We start from the raw sequence: 21,786 nt of genomic DNA on the forward strand, positions 1-21,786 counted from the left end.
ATCCACACTGACCTACCTGACATACACTGACCTACCTGACACTTACTGACCTACGTGACACACACTGACCTACCTGACATACATTGACCTACCTGACACACACTGACCTACCTGACATACATTGACCTACCTGACACACACTGACCATTACATTGACTGACCCACACTGACCTACCTGATGCACACTAACCTACCTGACATACACTGATCTAACAACATACGTTGGCCTACCTGACACTGACATACATTGACCATTACACTGACCCAGACCCACACTGACCTACCTGACACACACTGACATGCACTGACCTACCTGACCCATTACACGTGACGCCAGACTTCAGGTGACCTCTGGCTCCTCTCTGCTGCTCAGCCGCAGTGTGCGGCCCCCGGCGCGCCCATCCCAGGAGACAGCAGGCAGCCAGTGCCCCCAAAACGCCCCTGCCCATTGCAATGAATGGGTGGCGCTTCCAAATCGCTTTTCAGGGGTTAAAAGCTCCCCGCTAGCGGCACGAAAACAGCGGTAAAGCGCGGCTAAAACGACGATCGCTTTACCGCAAACGCACGTGCGGCCCAGGGTGAAGGGGCTCTAAACTGATAACCTGTAAAGGCTTTGAAAGCGTCACCAAGGGAAAAAAAATGTCGGTAGCGTCATTTTCGCCATTTCACAGGCGAGCAACTTTGAGCCTTGACGTGTTTGGTATCTATTCGCTCAACGCAACCCCCCCCGTCTTTTATATTTTACCATCTCATCACTTCTCCATTCTAGTGGGGACATGAAGTCACCGTCTCTTTTTAAGACAACTTTGTATTGCAAAGCGGCGCGCTGCGTTGTGTTGGCGGTAAGGAATGCTGCACTTTGCTGCTATTTCCATTTTGTCGCATTCCGCGGTTACGGCAGGTCGCCTCCTTTAGGCAGTCGCGGTCTTTTTTGGTACGTCTTTAGTCTTAATGGACAATTAGTGACACCACTCAGCGTGTCATGGTGGTGGTGGTGGCGGCGGTGGGGGGAGGGGTTAACGCGTATTTGTTTATGGCTATACAGATACTTGAGGCGGATTGTTTGCCATTACTCCTCACATTCTCTTCAGAGTTATTTAAGTCCTAACCGTCCGGCTTCCAATGACGGCAGCAGATTGTTTGTGACTGTGATGACACGCGATGGCGTCCGTACAAGCGCTGCCATATGTGAGTTTCTTACATCCTACAAACGGCTTCCTCTCTACTATAAGGATGATGTGCGTTTTCCCCTCGTCTTAGTCATGCAGTCGCAACCCGTAGGATGTATATGTCCTTATGGCTGCAATCGAATTCTCCTCCCTCACCCCGGCGCGTGACAACCTGGAGCCTTTCTGTCCTCATCGCTCTTCAGCGTCTGATTTCCTCTTTTTGATCATTTTCTTAGAAAAGAAAGCAGATTTCTTTTGAACTCCGGAACAGATTGCGTGTCCAAAAATAATTCCATTGTACCCTCATGTGAGTTCCCAGCGGCCCCCGAGAAATGTGGAAAGCTGCTGGGACCGCTCAATGACAGTTCTGGGGGGGGAATTACAGAATCGGCCAGGACTTCTAATATACAATCATGAAAAATAAAAAGTTACCGTTCATACAACTTGTATCATAAATACAAATAAAATGTTACAATCTAAAAAAAAACTTGTATCATTAATGAAAATAAAAAAGTTACAATATACAGTATATACACTATATTACCAAAAGTATTGGGACGCCTGCCTTTACACGCACATGAACTTTAATGACCTCCCAGTCTTAGTCCGTAGGGTTCAATATTGAGTTGGCCCCGCCCTTTGCAGCTATAACATCTTCATCTCTTCTGGGAAGGCCGTCCACAAGGTTTAGGAGGGTGTCTATGGGAATGTTTGACCATTCTTCCAGAAGAGCATTTGTGAGGTCAGGCGCTGATGTTGGGGGAGAAGGTCTGGCTCGCAGTCTCCGCTCTAATTCATCCCAAAGGGTTTCTATTGGGTTGAGGTCAGGACTCTGTGCAGGCCAGTCAAATTCCTCCACCCCAAACTCGCTCATCCATGTCTTTATGGACTTTGCTTTGTGCACTGGTGCGCAGTCATGTTGGAACAGGAAAGGGGCCGTCCCCCAAACTGTTCCCACAAAGTTGGGAGCATGAAATTGTCCAAAATGTCTCGGTAGGCTGATGTCTTAAGGTTCCCTTCACTGGAACTAAGGGGCCCAAGCCAAACCCCTGAAAAACAACTCCCACACCTTAATCCCCCCTCCACCAAATGATTTGAACCGGTGCATAAAGCAAGGTCCATAGAGACATGGAAGATGGGCGAGTTTGGGGTGGAGGAACTTGACTGGCCTGCACAGAGTCCTGACCTCAACCCGTTAGAAGTTGAATGAATTAGAGTGGAGACTACGAGCCAGGCCTTCTCATCCAACATCAGTGCCTGACCTCACAAATGCGCTTCAGGAAGAATGGGCAAACATTCCCGTAGACACCCTCCTAAACCTTGTGGACGGCCTTCCCAGAAGCGCGTAAAGGCAGGTGTCCCAATACTTTTGACAAGTGTGTGTGTGTGTGTGTGTGTGTGTGTGTGTGTGTGTGTGTGTGTGTGTGTGTGTGTGTGTGTGTGTGTGTGTGTGTGTGTGTGTGTGTGTGTGTGTGTGTGTGTGTGTGTGTGTGTGTGTGTGCAGTATCTCACAAAAGTGAGTACACCCCTCACATTTTTGTAACTCTTTTCTTCTATCTTTTCATGTGACAACACTGAAGAAATGACACTTTGTCTACAATGTAAAGTAGTGAGTGTACAGCTTGTATAACAGTGTAAATTTCCTGTCCCCTCAAAATAACTCAACACACAGCCATTAATGTCTAAACCGCTGGCAACAAAAGTCAGTACACCTCCTAAGTGAAAATGTCCAAATTGGGCCCAAATAGCCATTTTCCCTCCCCCGTGTCATGTGACTCGTTAGTGTTACAAGGTCACAGGTGTGAATGGGGAGCAGGTGTGTTAAATTTGGTGTTATCACTCTCACTCTCTCATACTGGTCACTGGAAGTACAACATGGCACCTCATGGCAAAGAACTCTGAGGATCTGAAAACAAAGAATTGTTGCTCTACATAAAGATGGCCTAGGCTATAAGAAGATTGTCAAGACCCTGAAACTGAGCTGCAGCACGGTGGCCAAGACCATACAGCGGTATAACAGGACAGGTTCCCCTCAGAACAGGCCTCGCCATGGTCCACCAAAGAAGTTGAGGTCACGTGCTCAGTGTCATATCCAGAGGTTGTCTTTGGGAAATAGACGTATGAGTGCTGCCAGCATTGCTGCAGAGGTTGTAGGGGTGGGGGGGTCAGCCTGTCAGTGCTCAGACCATACGCCGCACACTGCATCAAATATGTCTGCATGGCTGTCATCCCAGAAGGAAGCCTCTTCTAAAGATGATGCACAAGAAATCCTGCAAACAGTTTTCTGAAGACAAGCAGACTAAGGAGATGGATTACTGGAACCATGTCCTGTGGTCTGATGAGACCAAGATAAACGTATTTGGTGTCAGATGGTGACAAGCGTGTGTGGGGGCAACCAGGTGAGGAGGACAAAGACAAGTGTGTCTTGTCTACAGTCAGGCATGGTGGTGGGGGTGTCATGGTCTGGGGCTGAATGATGAAATGCCGGCACTGGGGGGGGGCTACAGATCATTGAGGGGACCATGAATGCCAACATGTACTGTGACATACTGAAGCAGAGCATGATCCCCTCCCTTCAGAGACTGGACCGCAGGGCAGTATTCCAACATGATAACCACCCCAAACACACCTCCAAGACCACCACTGCCTTGCTAAAGAAGCTGAGGGTGAAGGTGATGGACTGGCCAAGCATGTCTCCAGACCTAAACCCTATTGATCATCTGTGGGACATCCTCAAATGGAAGGTGGAGGAGCACAAGGTCTCCAACATCCACCAGCTCTGTGATGTCATCATGGGGGAAGGGAAGAGGACTCCAGTGGTGACCTGTGAAGCTCTGGTGACCTCCATGCCCAAGAGGGTTAAGGCAGTGCTGGAAAATAATGGTGGCCACACAAAATATTTTTTTGCGCTCCTGGCTCCTCCTCTTCATCGAGTGCCCCCACGGAGAGCCGCTTTCCATGAGGGGCACTCATGCGGTCGCGCTCCCAAGTCCTCCTGCTCCATTGACAAAGACAGCAGGACTCGGAGCCCCATCCCCCAGCTCCCGTGTCACTGGACTTGATTGACAGCTATCAGTTTATCCAATGAGGACACAAGACAGCGTCTGGAGCTGCTCTGTGCTCGTGCTTGTCACTGGAACGATCGAGTTCAGGTAAGAAAAAATGGGGGGGGGGGGGGGGGCGGGGAGCTGCAACAATAACAACAAATAATTTTGATTATTGTTTAGGAGATTGAATACCATAACGGATATTTTAATTAGATAAATATTTTGACAGATGTATCTTGTTTAATGCTACTCCCGCATCTTGGGGCTGTACGGGCACCATCCACTTGTCCCCTAAATTCTATCTAAGGGTGATACTCCTCCTCCAGAGTACGGGCCTCCTTTCTAGGCTGGCCTGACTTATACATATGTAAGTGAGTCTGATTCTTAGTAAAATGATGATGGAATATTTATTGATAATGTACATATAGTGTAATATTTAGAATCTATACTTGAAGGATTTGACTTGTATACCTCTGCTCTTCCATTTTTGGTCCTTCTAGGTTTTATAGTCATATTTACCTGGTTCTGAGGAAGCCATCGGCGAAACGCGTCAACCAGTATCTATGATTTTGACTACAAAAGTATATTAGAACATATGTTTTTTTTTTAAATGAATTTTATATATGTATAGTGTGGACTTTGTATCAATAAAATTAAAAATGTATTACAAATTGTTTGTTATATCTTGTTCAGGTATTGGTATAGTCTGTTCTCTCCTTCTTCCCTCTTTTTTGCTTATGCTCTTATGCTATTTAGGATGAGGTACCCCCTTAGCTTTTTCATATATTTTGGCTATCTATCTCTCTCTCTCTCTCTATCTCTCTCTCTCTCTCTCTCTATCTCTCTCTCTCTCTCTCCTCTCTTGCTCTCTCTCTCTCTCTCTCCTCTCTCTATCTCTCTCTCTCTATCTCTCTCTCTCTCTCTCTCGCTCTCTCTATCTCTCTCTCTCTCTCTCTCTCTCGCTCTCTCTCTCTCTATCTCTCTATCTCGCTCTCTCTATCTCTCTCTATCTCTCTCGCTCTCTCTCTCTCTCGCTCTCTCTCTCTATCTCTCTCTCTCTATCTCTCTCTATCTCTCTCGCTCTCTCTCTCTATCTCGCTCTCTCTCTATCTCGCTCTCTCTATCTCTCTCTATCTCTCTCGCTCTCTCTCTCTCTCTCTCTCTCTCTCTATCTCTCTCTCTCTATCTCTCTCTCTCTCTCTCTCTCGCTCTCTCTCTCTATCTCGCTCTCTCTCTCTCTCGCTCTCTCTCTCTATCTCGCTCTCTCTCTCTCTCGCTCTCTCTCTCTATCTCTCGCTCTCTCGCTCTCTCTCTCTCTATCTCTCTATCTCTCTCTCGCTCTCTCTCTCTCTCGCTCTCTCTCTCTATCTCTCTCTCTCGCTCTCTCTCTATCTCCCTCGCTCTCTCTCTCTCTCTCGCTCTCTCTCTCTCTCTATCTCTCTATCTCTCTCTCTCGCTCTCTCTCTCTCTCGCTCTATCTCTCTATCTCTCTCTCGCTCTCTCTCTCTCTCTCTCTATCTCTCTCTCTCTATCTCTCTCTCTCTCTCGCTCTCTCTCTCTATCTCGCTCTCTCTCTCTCTCGCTCTCTCTCTCTATCTCGCTCTCTCTCTCTCTCGCTCGCTCTCTCTATCTCTCGCTCTCTCGCTCTCTCTCTCTCTATCTCTCTATCTCTCTCTCGCTCTCTCTCTCTCTCTCTCGCTCTTTCTCTCTATCTCTCTCTCTCGCTCTCTCTCTATCTCCCTCGCTCTCTCTCTCTCTCTGTGTCTCTCTCTCTCTCTATCTCTCTATCTCTCTCTCTCTCTCGCTCTCTCTCTCTCTCGCTCTATCTCTCTATCTCTCTCTCTCTCTCTCTCTATCTCTCTCTCTCTCGCTCTCTCTATCTCTCTCTCTCTCTCGCTCTCTCTCTCTCTCTCTCTCTATCTATCTATCTAGCTACATACCTACTGCTTGTAGCAAGAGGTTAAATAGAGAACAGTGTGCAGAAATAGTTCTAATGAACTCTCATTGCCAGAATTGGCCACTATATCACAATTTTATCATATAGTATCGATTCAATTTATGAACTGTGTGAGAGTCGGAATGACTGAATATAAATTTAATCAAATTTTTTTTTTAGGTGAGGTTTTGTGCTTCAGTTTGTAATTCTAATGAAGATTATCTGGAGATTGTACAATCCAAATGAATTCCATATTGTGTGTCTGTCCCTCTCTATTACAATTACAATTTCGACAACCCAACACAACATTGTTTCCACTGAAAACCAACTCATCATTTTTCTGACTTCTGGCCCCTTCTCTGCTCTCACTAAGTCACGTTGTTGTTGTTGTTTGTATTGTATGTTTAATTCTTTTCTTTTATATTTGAATGCCATTCGGGAACTGGGAATTCTCATTTTTATTTTCCTTTTTTCTTCTTTCTGTGAAAAAAAATAAAAAAAATGAGGCATATGGAGGGACATTTCTTTGGCACAATACCAGGATAGGTCAGAGGAGCTTCTGCAACTCGCAGGAAATTGTTTAAAGGCCAATGTACCATTAGAAACCACCAAATGCCAGGAAATTCACCTTCCCTTTTAATGAATTTTATCGAAATGGTGTAATCTTCTAAGTTTTGCAAAAAATTTGTGGGGGGGGGGGGGGAGTAAAAACTCTCAATGTCGCTCATCCAACCAGGGGAGGCTTCCAAACATTCCAGGAATTATCCAATCATGAGATGTAGATGAGGTAAGTACATTTCCCTAGATTCATCATGAGAAGCCAACTTCTTCCAGGGTTGTAAAGGACCACATTTCTCAGGGAAAGAAGTTGGAATGGAGTTTCAAAAGATGAGGATTTTAGCTTATGTGAAGCATATATTTGTTCTAGTTTGGCATCAGACTGGAAGGATTCCAAGAACTCTCCTGCCTAGTGTCCCCCCAACCCCCCCCCCCAATTATCCTCTCTCCTTTCTGTCCTCCCCAAACCCTCCTAATCAGGGTCTCTCCTTTCTATCCTCCCCCAAAATCTGACTCTCTCCTTTCTTTCCTCCCCCAAAATCTGACTCTCTTCTTTCTTTCCTCCCCCAAACCCCCCAAAATCGGGCTCTCTCCTCCCTCAAACCCCCCCAATAGTGCTCTTTCCTTTCTATCCTCCCCCAAAATCAGGCTCTCTCCTTTCTATCCTCCTCCAAACCCCCCAAAATCAGGCTCTCTCCTTTCTATCCTCCTCCAAACCCCCCAAAATCAGGCTCTCTCCTTTCTATCCTCCCCCAAAATCTGACTCTCTCCTTTCTTTCCTCCCCCAAACCCCCCAAAATCAGGCTCTCTCCTTTCTATCCTCCTCCAAACCCCCCAAAATCAGGCTCTCTCCTTTCTATCCTCCCCCAAAATCTGACTCTCTCCTTTCTTTCCTCCCCCAAACCCCCCAAAATCAGGCTCTCTCCTTTCTATCCTCCTGCAAAATCTGGGCCCTCTCCTTTCTATCCTCCCCCAAAATCGGGCTCTCTCCTTTCTATCCTCCTCCAAACCCCCAAAAATCAGGCTCTCTCCTTTCTATCCTCCTCCAAACCCCCCAAAATCAGGATCTCTCCTTTCTATCTTCCCCAAACACCCCCAACTGTGCTCTATCCGTTCTATCCTCCCAAAACCCCCAAAATCGGGCTCTGTCCTTTCTATCCTCCTCCAAACCCCCCAAAATCAGGCTCTCTCCTTTCTATCCTCCCCCAAAATCAGGCTCTCTCCTTTCTATCCTCCCCCAAAATCAGGCTCTCTCCTTTCTATCCTCCCCCAAAATCAGACTCTCCTTTCTATCCTCCCCCAAAATCGGGCTCTCTCCTTTCTATGCTCCCCCAAAAACTGATTCTCTCCTTTCCACCCTCCCCTAAACCCCCCCAAACTTGGACTCTCTCCTCTCTATCCTCCACCAAAAGCCCCAAAATTGGGCTCTCTCCTTTCTATGCTCCCCCAAACCCCCCAAAAACTGGTTCTCTCCTTTCTATCCTCCCCCAATCTTGCTCTCTCTTTTCTATCCTTCCCCAACCCCTCCCAGTCGGGCTCTCTCCTGTCTATCCTCCCCCAAAATCGGGGTCTCTCTTTTCTAGCCTACCCCAAACATCACCCCTGCCCCCCACACACATGGGGGGGTGACACCATCACATTCAGATATCACTTCATACTTGATGGTGTCACCCCTCTGTGGTCCGCACCCCCCCATAGCCATGCCACTGGTTCCCCACCACCTTCTTATCTACATACCATGATGCCTCCCTATGTTTTACCATGGATCATCCAAGCTCACTTGTTCTGCACTGGTAGATTCATCTATAGCTTCAGGTACTACATCTGATCTGAGTGATGATTTATGAGGGGCATACAATACATGATGGACTTGACCATCTCTATGGAAGGCCATACATGGAGTAACACAGACAGTGTTGACAGGTGAATCCCTCCCACCAAAACATTGTATTCTCCCAGCTGGGGGGGTGGGAGAGGAAAGCCATCCCTGCTGGGAGAATACAGTGATTATCACTAATGGCTATACCAGCTGCTAGCGATAATCGCATGTAAAATATGGCAGGCTAGTTGCACCCCAAGTTAAACGGTATACATCATACATTCAGGCTGTGCATACATGGTTTGAATCTCGAGGAACCGTCTATGGCCGGCCTATGTTGTTTGGTCCATTTGGTATAATTGTTTCAATAAAACCAAATTTGAAAGTAACCGGAACTAGGATGAGGGAAGCCAAACTACATCTTCAGACGAGCGAAGATCCTCGTCTTTGGATACTTTATACTTTAGTCCGGCTCGCATTTCATCCTCGGCCTTTATTCAGCCCTGAAGAAGGAAGACCTTCGCAACCCTCCCAAATGTGTTGGATTCTAATGCTGAATTCTGATTATTCTTATTCTGTTTTTTTTTTATAAGTGGAGTTTTATTCTTTAATTTGTCTCTATGTTAGTGTAAGAAACGTCTACAACAGTCCAAGAAAAATGTGGGAATATGGGCGGCACAGTGGTGTATGGGCGGCACAGTGGTGTATGGGCGGCACAGTGGTGTTATGGGTGGCACAGTGGTGTATGGGCGGCACAGTGGTGTTATGGGTGGCACAGTGGTGTATGGGCGGCACAGTGGTGTATTGGCGGCACAGTGGTGTATGGGCGGCACAGTGGTGTATGGGCGGCACAGTGGTGTTATGGGCGGCACAGTGGTGTATTGGCGGCACAGTAGTGTATGGGCGGCACAGTGGTGTATGGGTGGCACAGTGGTGTATGGGCGGCCCAGTGGTGTATGGGCGGCACAGTGGTGTATGGGTGGCACAGTGGTGTTATGGGCGGCACAGTGGTGTATGGACGGCACAGTGGTGTAGTGGTTAGCACTCTCGCCTAGCAGTAAGAAGGGTCGCTGGTTCCAATCCCAACCACGACACTACCTGCCTGGAGTTTGCATGTTCTCCCTGTGCCTGGGTGGGTTTCCTCCATGTACTCCGGTTTCCTCCCACAATCCAAAGACATGCAGGTAGGTTAATTGGCTTCTGTCCAAAATTGGCCCCTAGTATATGAATGGGGACCTTGGATTGTGGGCTCCTTGAGGGTAGGGACCAATGTGGGAGTGCAGTGTACAGGGATAGGGATTGTAGACACTCACTCAGGTTGAACTGGATGGACTGGTGTCTTTATTCAACTTTATAAACTCCCAGATAGATTGTTTCAGTGCTCCTCATGATCACAAAGGACATTCAGACCATCAAATTCATATTTCTGAAGGCACCTCCGCTGGGTCTTTATAGTGAAATATAGTACATATGGGACCAACCTACAGTTGTGCTCAAAAGTTTACACCCCCCTGGCAGAAATGGTGACATTTTGGCATTGATATTGAAAATACGACTGATCATGCCAAAAAATCTGTCTTTTATTTAAGGACAGTGACAATATGAAGCCATTTATTATCACATACAGTAGTGGTTTGCCTCCTTTTAAAATCATAATAACAGAAATCACCCAAAACAGCCTGATGAAAAGTTTACAAAAGTTTACAGGCTTTTCCAAGATGCTCCTTTATTTCCAGTGAGTGTCGGGAACATAACCCCCAACATTTATAGCCACGCAGGTAGCGCCAAACACCTTCATCCATTCATCATGGAATGTGTCAAGGTAGATGTTGGTTATCCAAGAACAACGAGGTTCTCTGTGAAGGTCTCCACGTAGCCAGGTCATATATGGTGCCTTGAAAAAGTATTCATACCCCTTACACACAGGTGGACTTTGTTTACTAATTAGGTGACTTCTGAAGGCAATTGGTTCCACTAGAGTTTAGTTAGGGGTATCAGAGTAAAGGGGGCTGAATACAAATGCCCCTCCCCCCACACTTTTCAGATATTTATCATTTTCCTTCCACTTCACAATTATGTGCTACTTTGTGTTGGTCGATGACATAAAATCCCAATAAAATACATTTACTTTTTTTGGTTGTAACATGACAAAATGAGGAACATTTCAAGGGGTATGAATACTTTTTCAAGGCACTGTATCTAGTAGTAGTCGGTCAAATTAAAATGGACTTGTTCTGTAATGTTGAAAATGTTTCAAAGCTTTCCAAGGCATAAGGATATACAATACCCAAGCTCGACTTCTCAAACAGCTTCTTGTGGCTGGAGACCAGTGCTCAGGTTAAAGTATCCCTGCATTCTATCCAAGGAATCCAAGATATAGTTTAGCTGGCACCCGATGTAATCTGTAAAATGAAGATACTTTATTGGCTACATGTAAAACACACTGTTAATATGCTAACATGTTTCGGCTGTAATTGCTATGAGGAAGGATGTTACAGATGAAACGCGTTAGCATATTACCAGTGTGTTTTACATGTAGCCAATTATAGTATCTTCATTTTACAGATTACATGGAGGGCCGGCTCAATTTTGTATTTCTTGCCAAGGCATGTCTTCAGTTCCTTCTTATGTTCTTCAGGAACTGAAGAAGAGGCTTGGTGAGCTACAAAAAGTCTTCAATTGTTACAGAACAAATCCAGTTATATGTGACAAACTACTACTAGTTTTTATATTCTCTTCAGTACGTTTCCTTAGACCGGGGATCTCCAATCTATTCAGTAAACGAGCCACAATGTACATTTTACAGATATTTGTAGGCTTAAAGAAAATCTCATGGTCCCCATCAGAGCCCCTTTACATCATGGTCCCCACCAGAGCCCCTTTACATCATGGTCCCCACCAGAGCCCCTTTACATCATGGTCCCCACCAGAGCCCCTTTACATCATGGTCCCCATCAGAGACCCTTTACATCATGGTCCCCATCAGTGCCCCCCTTACATCAAGGTTCCTATCAGAGTCCCTCACTTACATCAGAGCCCCCTTATATCACAGTCCTCATAAGAGCCCCTTCTTACTTAAGGGTCCCATCATCCCATCAGAATCCCCCCCCACATCAGGGTCTCCCATCAGAGTGTCCCCCTTACCACCTGTGTTCCTACCAGGGGCGGACTGACCATTCGGCCACTCGGGCACTGCCCGAGGGCCCCAGGCCACTAGGGGGCCCCATCAGGGTTGCCAGCCTCAGTAAAACCAGGGACAGTATGTAAAGATCTGTGGTTTTTTTTACATCTGTCTCTGAAATGTCCCTTACCAACATCCTTTTAGTGTAAAAAATCCAAGATTATGGCAGCCCCACCTCTCCAGTACCTTCTCAGCAAATAGAAACATGTCTGTGTATACTGTATGATTGTATACTGTGTGTGTGTATACTGGGTGGCCCCATAATCTCTGATTGCCTGGGGGCCCCATAATCTCCTATTGCCCAGGGGCCCCATGAGTTGTCACTCCGCCCCTGGTTCCTACCAGAGTGCCCCCCATGCATCAGATTCCCCCATCACAGGCTCATTATAGCTTGGCAGAGTCCATTAGAGCCAGGCAGGCAGGGGAAATGAGCTGGTGGGAGAAGCGTTCTGCAGGAGGCAGGGCACACACTTGACATCATTGGTTGCTATGACGCCAGTGGTCCTAGCAACCAATGACTCAAGCTTAGTGAGGATCCGGCACAGCAGAATGGTGGGCTGACCCTCTACATTGGGGACCCCATTCAAGTCCACCCTTAGATCAGAGGTGGAGACCATAGATAGCCTCTGCCGACCTTAAACCTCAATCTGTGCACATTGAGGCTACACCACTGACTCTAGCTATGGGCCAGATAAAATCTTATAGTAGGCTCGATGTGTCCACGGGTAGTAGTTTGGAGACCCCTGTCTTAGACTATATGTACTTTGCTTTTGGAAGTCATGGCCAACCCCTATTTGCAGGCTTTACACATTACTCTTTTATTTATGTTGTCTTCCAGCCCTGATGAAGGAGGAACTTCTGCTATCCCAGCAAACGTGTTGGTTCTTTATAAGTCTTCAATTGGTTAATACAGCAACTATTATATCCCTGGGGAACACTGCACTTCCATGCCGGTTGAAGTGTAGAAATAGGTGTAGGATGGCCTCAGCCAGCTCTGCTCCACAAACCATGTCCCCGACGAGTTTCGCCCTGCTCACCGGGGCTTAGTTATGACATCTTTGACCAAGCCCCTGGTGTGTGGGATAAAACGCATCAGTGGAGGAGAGCTGGCTGAGGCCGTCCTACTTCTGTATGTACACTTCAGTCAGGCTAGGAGTGCAGCGTTCCCCAGTGGCGTAACTAGAACTTTCAGGGCCCCGATGCAAGAAACCATGAAGGGCCACCCTGAACCCCAGCCAGGGCCCTTCCCTCCGAGTCCGGCGGTGGAACTCCAGGGAGTGGTCACAGGTATGATGTAGTTCCACCACTGGTATCAGTAGTTTTTTTTATTTTAATTTTTTTAATTTTTAGGTGCCCCATTGGGGACTGTCCCTAGGCAGGATGGGGTCCCCGTCCCCAGAAGAGATGAGGTCCTTCTCTCCAGGGCAGATGAAGTTACTGCCCCCAGGTGAGAAGGAGTCCCTGTCCCCAGGGGAGGTGGGGGTCCCTGTCCCCACGTGAGAAGGGGTTCCTGTGCCCAGGGGGAGATGGAGGGGGTATGTATTAATGGTGTGTGGGGGATGGGGTCCCCTCACTCACCATGACCAAGCTGTAGGCCACGCACTCATCCATGTTGGCCTGGGCTCCATCCAGTGTGCTGGACGGGTGATCAGCATATCTCCCAGAAAGACCTTTTATCATCTGTGTATGATGGGGAGGAGGGGGGCTGGCAGATAAGCCTGCAGTGCCCTCCGGGGGGCTCTCATAGGGCTGCACTGCATTTGTGTGCTTAAAGTTTGTTTACCCGGGAGAAGTATGCAGTGCAGTGTGGGCCGGACTCAGGGGGGGGCGGGACTCTGGCTGGGGAGAACAGACATCGGACTGAGCGGCAATGCATGGAGCAGGAGAGGGGTACTCTGAGGAGCCGGCCGAGGACACAGGTCATGCGGGGAATGCACAACTAAAGAGCAGCTATGGCGATAGTCAAGCATGGAGCTCTGCTAGTCACCCTCCACCTCCAGCCACCCGTGTGCATGGTGCACTGGTACCCCTAGCTGCCTAGGCTGCTGCTGGCCATATGTAGAGGGGGCTGCATGGGCCCCCTGCATCACAGGGCCCGGTTGCGGTCGCAACTGCTGCACCCCCTATAGTTACGCCCCTGGCATTCCCCATGCACATCGATCTTATCAGCGCTGGATAGAGAGCCTCAATGCCGGTAACCCTATTCCTGAGGGCCAGGGAGATTCAACTTTTGCAGCGTTCCAAGTTCTAATCTGGGTCACAGGAACTTTTTACGTTTGGACCTTTAAAAATTGTTGTGCAGATCTTGTTTGTGCGATCCACACATTTACTACGGAAGTATAACGGCAAGCTGACCAATAATACTTCACCTGTTTAGTACATAGGGAGCTCAGAGCCAGTTCTATGTGACATTTCACCGACGTCGGTATTCAGAAAACTATTAACAACTTGCATGAAATAATGGCAGACAAAACACAACTTCTCTCATAAAATAAATTAATTTTGGAAAAACGTTTCAGTGAATCAAAAGTAATAAAACAAAATGATGATAAATCAGATGTCATGTTCAGCATTCATAATGTAATAACAGAGGCTTGTCCCATTGTCTCCACACATGAGCCGTCCTACATTCTGCCTACATTGGCCGGAGCACCGCGCAGAAGAGACCAGCCGGTTCCGTTGCTCGTCATACAGAAATCCCGAGTCACAATGTATAAAACAGGCCAGTGTTTATTATATCGATTCATCCACAGGAGAGAATTCACTGCACGTTTTGGGCTTAAACGCAGAGAGAAACATAGTTACATTGTCATTTACAGGTATATACAGGCGGACAATTTCTCTATATATGGGAAGAGCAAGGGGGCGACTTCCTAGTGATTTGGTTTTTGATCTTATTTATTTCAGTTCTTCTTTATAGAGAGAGATCACCACAGAAAGCACAGAGTCCCCAGGGGGGGTGCAGAGACAGGGGTGCAGAGACAGGGGTGCAGAGACAGGGGTGCAGAGACAGGGCTGCAGGAATGGGTGCAGAGATGGGCACAGAGATGGGCGCAGAGACAGAGGTGAGACAGGGGTGCGGGAATGGGCGCAGAGGTACAGAGACAAGTGCAGAGACAGGAGCGCAGAGACAGGGGTGCAGGAATGGGTGCAGAGATTGGCGCAGGGGTACAAAGACAGGTGCAGAGACAGGAGTGCAGAGACAGGAGCGCAGGAATGGGCGCAGAGGTACAGAGACAAGTGCAGAGACAGGAGCGTGGCAGAGACAGGGGTGCAGAGACAGGGGTGCAGAGATTGGTGCAGGGGTACAGAGACAGGTGCGCAGCAGAGACAGGGGTGCAGGAATGGGCGCAGAGATTGGCGCAGGGGAACAGAGAAAGGTGCAGAGACGTACAGAGACAAGTGCAGTGACAGGAGCGCGGCAGAGACAGGGGTACAGGAATGGGTGCAGAGATTGGCGCAGAGGTACAGAGACAAGTGCAGTGACAGGAGCGCGGCAGAGACAGGGGTACAGGAATGGGTGCAGAGATTGGCGCAGAGGTACAGAGACAAGTGCAGAGACAGGAGCACGGCAGAGACAGGGGGGCAGGAATGGGTGCAGAGACAGGAGCACAAAGACAGGGGTGCAGAAATGGGTGCAGAGGTAGGGTTGCAGAGACAGGGGTACAGAGACAAAAGCACAGAGACAGGGGTGCAGGAATGGGTGCAGAGGTAGGTGTGCAGAGACAGAAGTGCAGAGAAAGGAGCGCAAAGACAGGGGTGCAGAGACGGGCATAGAGACAGGGGTGCAGAGACAGGGGCACAGAGGCAGGGGTGCAGAGACAGGGGCACAGAGGCAGGGGTGCAGAGACAGGGGCACAGAGGCAGGGGTGCAGAGACAGCTACTGGAAGCACACAGGCTCAATCCTTTATAAGTCCTCCTCCATTATGGACATCAGTACATGCTGGTCCTTTCTAATACACAGAGATAGGGATCAACTGACCTCTCCTCCTAATACACAGATATCAGAACACGCTGACCTCTTCTCTTCTCCTAATACACAGATATCAGGAAACACTGACCTCTCCTCTTCTCCTAATACACAGATATCTGAACACACTGACCTCTCCTCTCCTCCTAATACACAGATATCAGGACACACTTACCTCCCCCCCCCCTCTTCCTAATATACAAATAGCATGACACACTTACCTCTCCCCCTAATACACAGATATCAGGACTCACTGACCTCACTTACTCCTGTGGCAATCATGACTGAAACCCCCTTGCCCCTTCCCTGACCCATATTAGAATTGTGTATCTTCTCCCTTGTACTATCCAAGCATAAAACTCAGTACATAGGCAATGCTTTTAAAGATCCAGCTATGTATGAGAAAGGAAGACTGGTCTTGCGCAAGATCCCCCATATATTGCTCCTCCCACATAATGCACAGTCCCAGACGCACGTACCCAGTCCGAGATCGGGCACGTCCAGACGCCATGTAGCAGAAAACATCCAATTTTGATAAAGTGCAGGCGCTCATCCATGCAACACTGACATCTGTAGCACATTTTCACAATGGCAGATCATTTTTTTTTTTTTTTTTTTTAGGTAGGCCATTGAAAATATGTATTTTTTTTTTTTTTTTTACATGAGTAATTCCTCTAAAACAAAAATAAAATAATGGAAGCTTTCAAAATATGATATTTATCACAAATGTCTGGAGCCATGTCTGCGGCTCAGTCCGCTCAGTGCAGCGATCGTCCTTCCTTACACAGTGCCGTCAGATATTCCGTCTAGTTCGGGATTTATGTACAGAAAATAGACGCAACTTTCTACTGCGTAAAGGGGCGTGGCAAAACTCACCAGCGGGGGGTCATGATCCGACCACAGAATGTCAGCAAATTGTTATTTTTTATTTTTTTTTAAGGAATGTCCTGCAGAGCAGTGGTGATGGTCAGCACGCTATGCAGTGGTTATAGGCGATGCTCTGCAGCGGTCACGCCCGCTGGTCATTCAGTCCGAAGTGGGTAGTAAAGGTGCAGTGCGCAGCAGAGTATGGAAGCGGAGATGTTCTGCAGGCCGGTCAATCCATTGGAGTATGGGTAATGAGCTCTCGGACTTGGGATACAGTATACAAGAGAGAAATTTGAAGAATAGCAAATACCCGAGAGAAGTCAGTCCTCGTCTTCTCCAAACTGGGCATTTCCGCGCCTCCCAATAAATAAAGTCTGAGAGACCCGTGAAAAGGCAACCTCTCCATCTTTCCTTATATATATATTTATATATAAATTTATATTTATATATTTATAGTTTTTGTTCTCCTTGATAAAAAACAAAACAAAAAACAAAAAACAAAGATTCAGGTGAAAATAAAATAGGGGTTAGTCTGAAGGAGATGCGATGTGTTTGGAAGTAAGGGAATGGTAGAAAGGAAGTCCCAATGGCCAGGGGGGGGGGGGGGCGGGGCTTCTCATGTCTGTAGCTCCTCTGTGGGCGGGTGGTTCCTCCGGTTCCTCGCCCGTTTCTGATCCTGAAGGTCTTTTGCTTCGCTGAGGGCGGACCCGGAGGGGCGCCAGTATCCCTGGCAGTACTGGTTGATGAGTCCCATCTCTGGCTGGGAGAGAAGTTGCACTAACTCGTCGTAAGCGCCTGGTGGCCCGGCGGGATGGGACGCCAGGGCAGATGGATTGTCCGGATGAAGAAGAGCCGCCGTGACGGCCTCGCTGCTGAGAACATGGAGGCGCACTCTGATGACCGTGTGTTTGAAGCTGTTCTCGGTAGCCGTGCAGTGGTATACGCCAGTGTCGGAAAGCTGGAGGGAGCGGATGAGTAGGCCCTGGTCGGTCTTCAAGAATCGTCCTTCCGATCGCAACTAGAGGAAGAAAAAAGGGTCTTGTATCAGAATGAATATATAACTCATTTTTCCTTGTGTAATATTAGACTGTGATATAGCTGCATTCATCCACATGCATGTGTGCTAACACACTGTACAACATTATGCAACGTATGCACTAATGCAGTGGTCTCCAAACTGTGGCCCACGAGCCAGATACGGCCCTTTGCTTGCTTTTATGTGGCCCACGGGCACAATTTTCATCTGGCCCTCGGGCACTGTTTTCATCCACCGATACCAACAATGCAACATATTTTCACCACTTATACCAGTGAAGGAGCAGAATACCTCCCGATGGCACCAATGATGGGGCATCATTCCTCCCAGTGACACCAACGACGGGGCACAATTCCTCCCAGTGACACCAACAATGGGGCACAATTCCTCCCACTGACACCAACGATGGGGCACAATTCCTTCCATTGACACCAACCATGGGGCATTGTTTTTTCCCACTGACGTCAGGATTTTCCCTCCCAGTGGCCTTAAGTCTGAAGAGCAGTAAACTGGCCCTTTGTTTAGAAAGTTTAATTTAAAACTTAGTTGTATTAAAGGACCTCAAGTGCAACCCCTGCAGCCAGGACTGGACTGGGACAGAAATTTGGCCCTGGACTTCATCCAGACCGGCCCACTTACATTTTGAGTGTCCCATTAGCACCCCCTTACATCAGAGTGTCCCATCACCAGCCCCCTTACAACAGAGTGTCCCATTACCAGCCCCCTTACAACAGAGTGTCCCATTACCAGCCCCCTTACATCAGAGTGTCCCATCAGCACCATCTTACGTCACAATGTCCCATGAGCAGCCCCCTTACATCAGAATGTCCCATCAGCAGCCCCCTTACATCAGAGTGTCCCATCACCAGCCCCCTTACAACAGAGTGTCCCATCACCAGCCCCCTTACAACAGAGTGTCCCATCACCAGCCCCCTTACATCAGATTGTCCCATCACCAGCCCCCTTACAACAGAGTGTCCCATCACCAGCCCCCTTACATCAGAGTGTCCCATCAGCACCCCCTTACATCAAAGTGTCCCATCAGCACCCCCTTACATCAAAGTGTCCCATCAGCACCCCCTTACATCAAAGTGTCCCATCAGCAGCCCCCTTACATCAGGGTGGCCCACTGAGCCATCGGCCCACCGGGAAACTCCCGGTAGTCCCGATGGCCAGTACATTCCTGCCTGCAGCCCAAAAGGACCAAACCTAATTATCAGTTAACAAGCTGTCATGACTGAAAACATGTGACAGAAGATGGTCAAAGACTGCTAACATGCTATTGGAGATGGTAGTTTAGGGACATGCTTCAGGGGACACTCATTGACTGGAGACACATTACAGGAGACTACTAGAGATAACAGTCAGTACCACCCCTTTACAAGTCAAAATTTCTACATTTTACTCCCTATAGACCCATTAATAATGACTTTTTTTTATTTTACCATTTTGTATCATTTGATATTTATTTGAGTAAGATCCCTTATAAAAAATCAGAGGAAAAACTAAATTTAATAAGAGAAAAGGGGCAGACATCACAGAAAAAAGTAAGAGAGTTGCAAAGTACTGAAGAACCACATGCAACCCCCAGGCAACAGCCACAGGGATTTCAAGTGTATGTATAGGGAAGGGTTAAAGCCCTTCAGGTTTTTCGGCCTATAACACACTGGGGGAGATTTCCCTACACTGCCCTCTCCTGAAAACACAAAAGTAAATTAGAGGAAATCTCTCAAAAACTGAAAAGAATTTCCCTGTTAGACAGATGTCACCAGCACAGGGGCGCCCACAGATTTTGAAGATTCCCCCTCACCTCTTTCTGTGATGACTGTTGGAATTTAATACTGATCCCGGACGAGCCCCCAATTGTTATGCTAATTCTTGCTTCTTCAAGGAAACAAACCAGTAGTAAATTAATGAGCCTTCGCTAAACAAGAATGCTGCATCTACAAACTATTTACAATTACAGGAATACAAAATAAGACACTTTCCTGCGGTCGCTTGAAATACTTCAGATCCTGTTTGCCATGGTAATTTCAGACCAGCTATAACAGAATTGAATTGACTTTTAGTGTATCCCTGTTGCATACAGACTAGTGCATTTGTTAGAAAAGTAAAAGTAGCATGTCCATGTGCGTATGTGTGCACATTTGTAGCGCTCTGTATGTCTTGTATAGTATTCCTGTAACTGTAGTTTGTAGACGCAGCGGTCTTGTTTACTCGAGGCACACTAATATACTGGGTTGTTTCCTTGGCTTTACTGTTATAGCTAGACAAATAGCAATTTCCCCTCACCTTTCTTTGGTGACAAATTGAGGTGTGAATCTCCCCAACACCATTTGCACCCTATGATACAGGACGTGTCTCACCTCTTTCTTTCGGTCTGAGTTGTCTTTCTGGAAGATCCATTTTACCATGGCCTGGGGTGAGCGTGGCTGGCATTCCAGGAAGGCAGAACTACCTTCCACTCCATACTGTGCTGAATCCATCCCATTCTTATTGGCTGTAACAAGCAATTAAGATAGTTTATGAGTTACATAGGCACCTTATACAAAAGCTGCATTGTAGGTTAGCTGAAAGTCGGTATTAGGCTTGCGATGGGAGTGCCTGCTTTTCAAGGTAATGATTAGAAATGGGGTGGATGGAGGCTTAGCAAAAAGCTGAAGATCGGTGTAGCTAGTGAAATGTTGGATCATTATACCGTAAGTAAAACATAAAGGAAATGGGGCAGTGGCACAAATTGCAGGACTGCTCAACTATGAATGTATTTACATCACCAGAAAAAGAAAATCTGATAGTGAAAGATGTACGTACGAAGATGTACGAAGATGTACTCAGCGATATTGGCGAGTGGCAAAGAAAAGTGTTGTGGGCATTGATTTGAGTTCTTATTCCTGGTACTTTAATACCAAGACCTTACCATTGGAATTGTACCCTCTGCACTGCCTCATGGGGTTTCCATGTCTGACATCCTGGCGGCGGCTTCGTCTGTCCAGGGTAAGAACCAGCAGCAGACAGAGAAGACACGTGGGGGGGGGGGGGGGGAAATGGAGCAAGAGAAGATAAAACATACATATGTTAGACTGATAATTAAGACCGGAGCTCTGTATATCATATTCTTCCCTGCCAGCCGATCCCTGGCTCACCCCTCTGCGTACCGCTTGGAGGATGCCGAATAGCGGGAGCACGTCTTCCCATCCCAGGCGCAGTACGGGTCTCTGGCGAGGCAACAATCAGCGCAAGCTTCTCCGTACACGTCGCAGCGATGGAGGGCCAGGTGCGTCACGCCGGACTCGGATGACACATAGAGCTGTTGCTGTAAGATGAATAAGGAGGATTGTAAGTGAGGTACAAACAGCAGATTGGACCAGGCTATAACTAGCTATCGATTTCACTAATATATGTTGAAGCCACACTAGAAGTGCCTAAATATCAAATAAAATAGAAAAACAACAGCACTCCTATGTTTAAACAGAAATCTAAATACATGTATACAAAAATGTGTTATGCCGCGTACACATGACCGGACTTTCTGGCAGACTAGGTCTGACCGACTTTCGGCAGAGCTCCGACGGACTTTCGGCAGAGTTCCGACAGACTTTCCGAACTAACGGACTTGGCCACACACGATCGGACTAAGTCCGTTCATTTGAGCGTGATGACATATGACGGGACTAAACAAGGAAGTTCAATAGTCAGTAGCCAATAGCTAATAGCTTCCCTTGCGTCGTATTTGGTCCATCGGGTCAGCACACAGACGGACGGTTTTCCCAATTTTAGTCCGTCGGAATTGAGTCCGTCTAATAGATTTGAAACACATTCTAGGTCTGTCTGATTTTTTTTTTTTTTTTTTTTTCGAAAAACGATCGGACTAGCCCACACACATGATCGGATTGTCCGACGGACCAATCCCTTCGGACCTGGTCTGCCGGAAAGTCCGGTCGTGTGTATGCGGCATAACGCTGTCTCCTTAAATCCGCCAAAATCCAAATACATTCATTACCCTCAAAATACCCATATAAGCAAAACAATGTGCAAAAGTTTTATAGTGATAATATACAGAAAACATAGCACAATATACCTCATGCACAGAAAAAAGAGCAAGGAGAACTGCATAGTCTAGTAAATCCTAGCTTGTTATTACCAATTCATGGCATGTATCCACAAACAAGGGAGACATTTAAACATATCACGGGGCACCAGCT

At 47.4% G+C, this 21,786-nt stretch overlaps 1 protein-coding gene across 4 annotated transcripts in view; it reads right to left on the reverse strand.

Annotated features, from left to right (window-relative positions):
- Positions 1-14,422: 14,422 nt before the first annotated feature.
- SEMA3F (semaphorin 3F) overlaps positions 14,423-21,786 on the reverse strand; it is a 155,585-nt gene continuing 148,221 nt past the window's right edge. For 2 of the 4 annotated variants that reach the window (XM_077451534.1, XM_077451532.1), the window contains 4 exons: positions 20,728-20,897; positions 20,502-20,569; positions 19,951-20,084; positions 14,423-17,566 (listed from right to left, as the gene is read on the reverse strand). In XM_077451534.1, coding sequence (XP_077307660.1) covers positions 17,165-17,566; positions 19,951-20,084; positions 20,502-20,569; positions 20,728-20,897 — 774 coding nt within the window. In that variant the 3' untranslated portion in view covers positions 14,423-17,164. The remainder of the gene's footprint in view (positions 17,567-19,950; positions 20,085-20,501; positions 20,570-20,727; positions 20,898-21,786) is intronic. The other 2 variants (XM_077451535.1, XM_077451533.1) reach the window with 1 other exon arrangement.

The sequence above is a fragment of the Lithobates pipiens genome, unplaced genomic scaffold (genome assembly GCF_037356315.1).
Source record: "Lithobates pipiens isolate NorthernLeopardFrog02 unplaced genomic scaffold, aLitPip1_a1.2 Scaffold_23, whole genome shotgun sequence".
In the NCBI taxonomy this organism is placed as follows: Eukaryota; Metazoa; Chordata; class Amphibia; order Anura; family Ranidae; genus Lithobates; species Lithobates pipiens.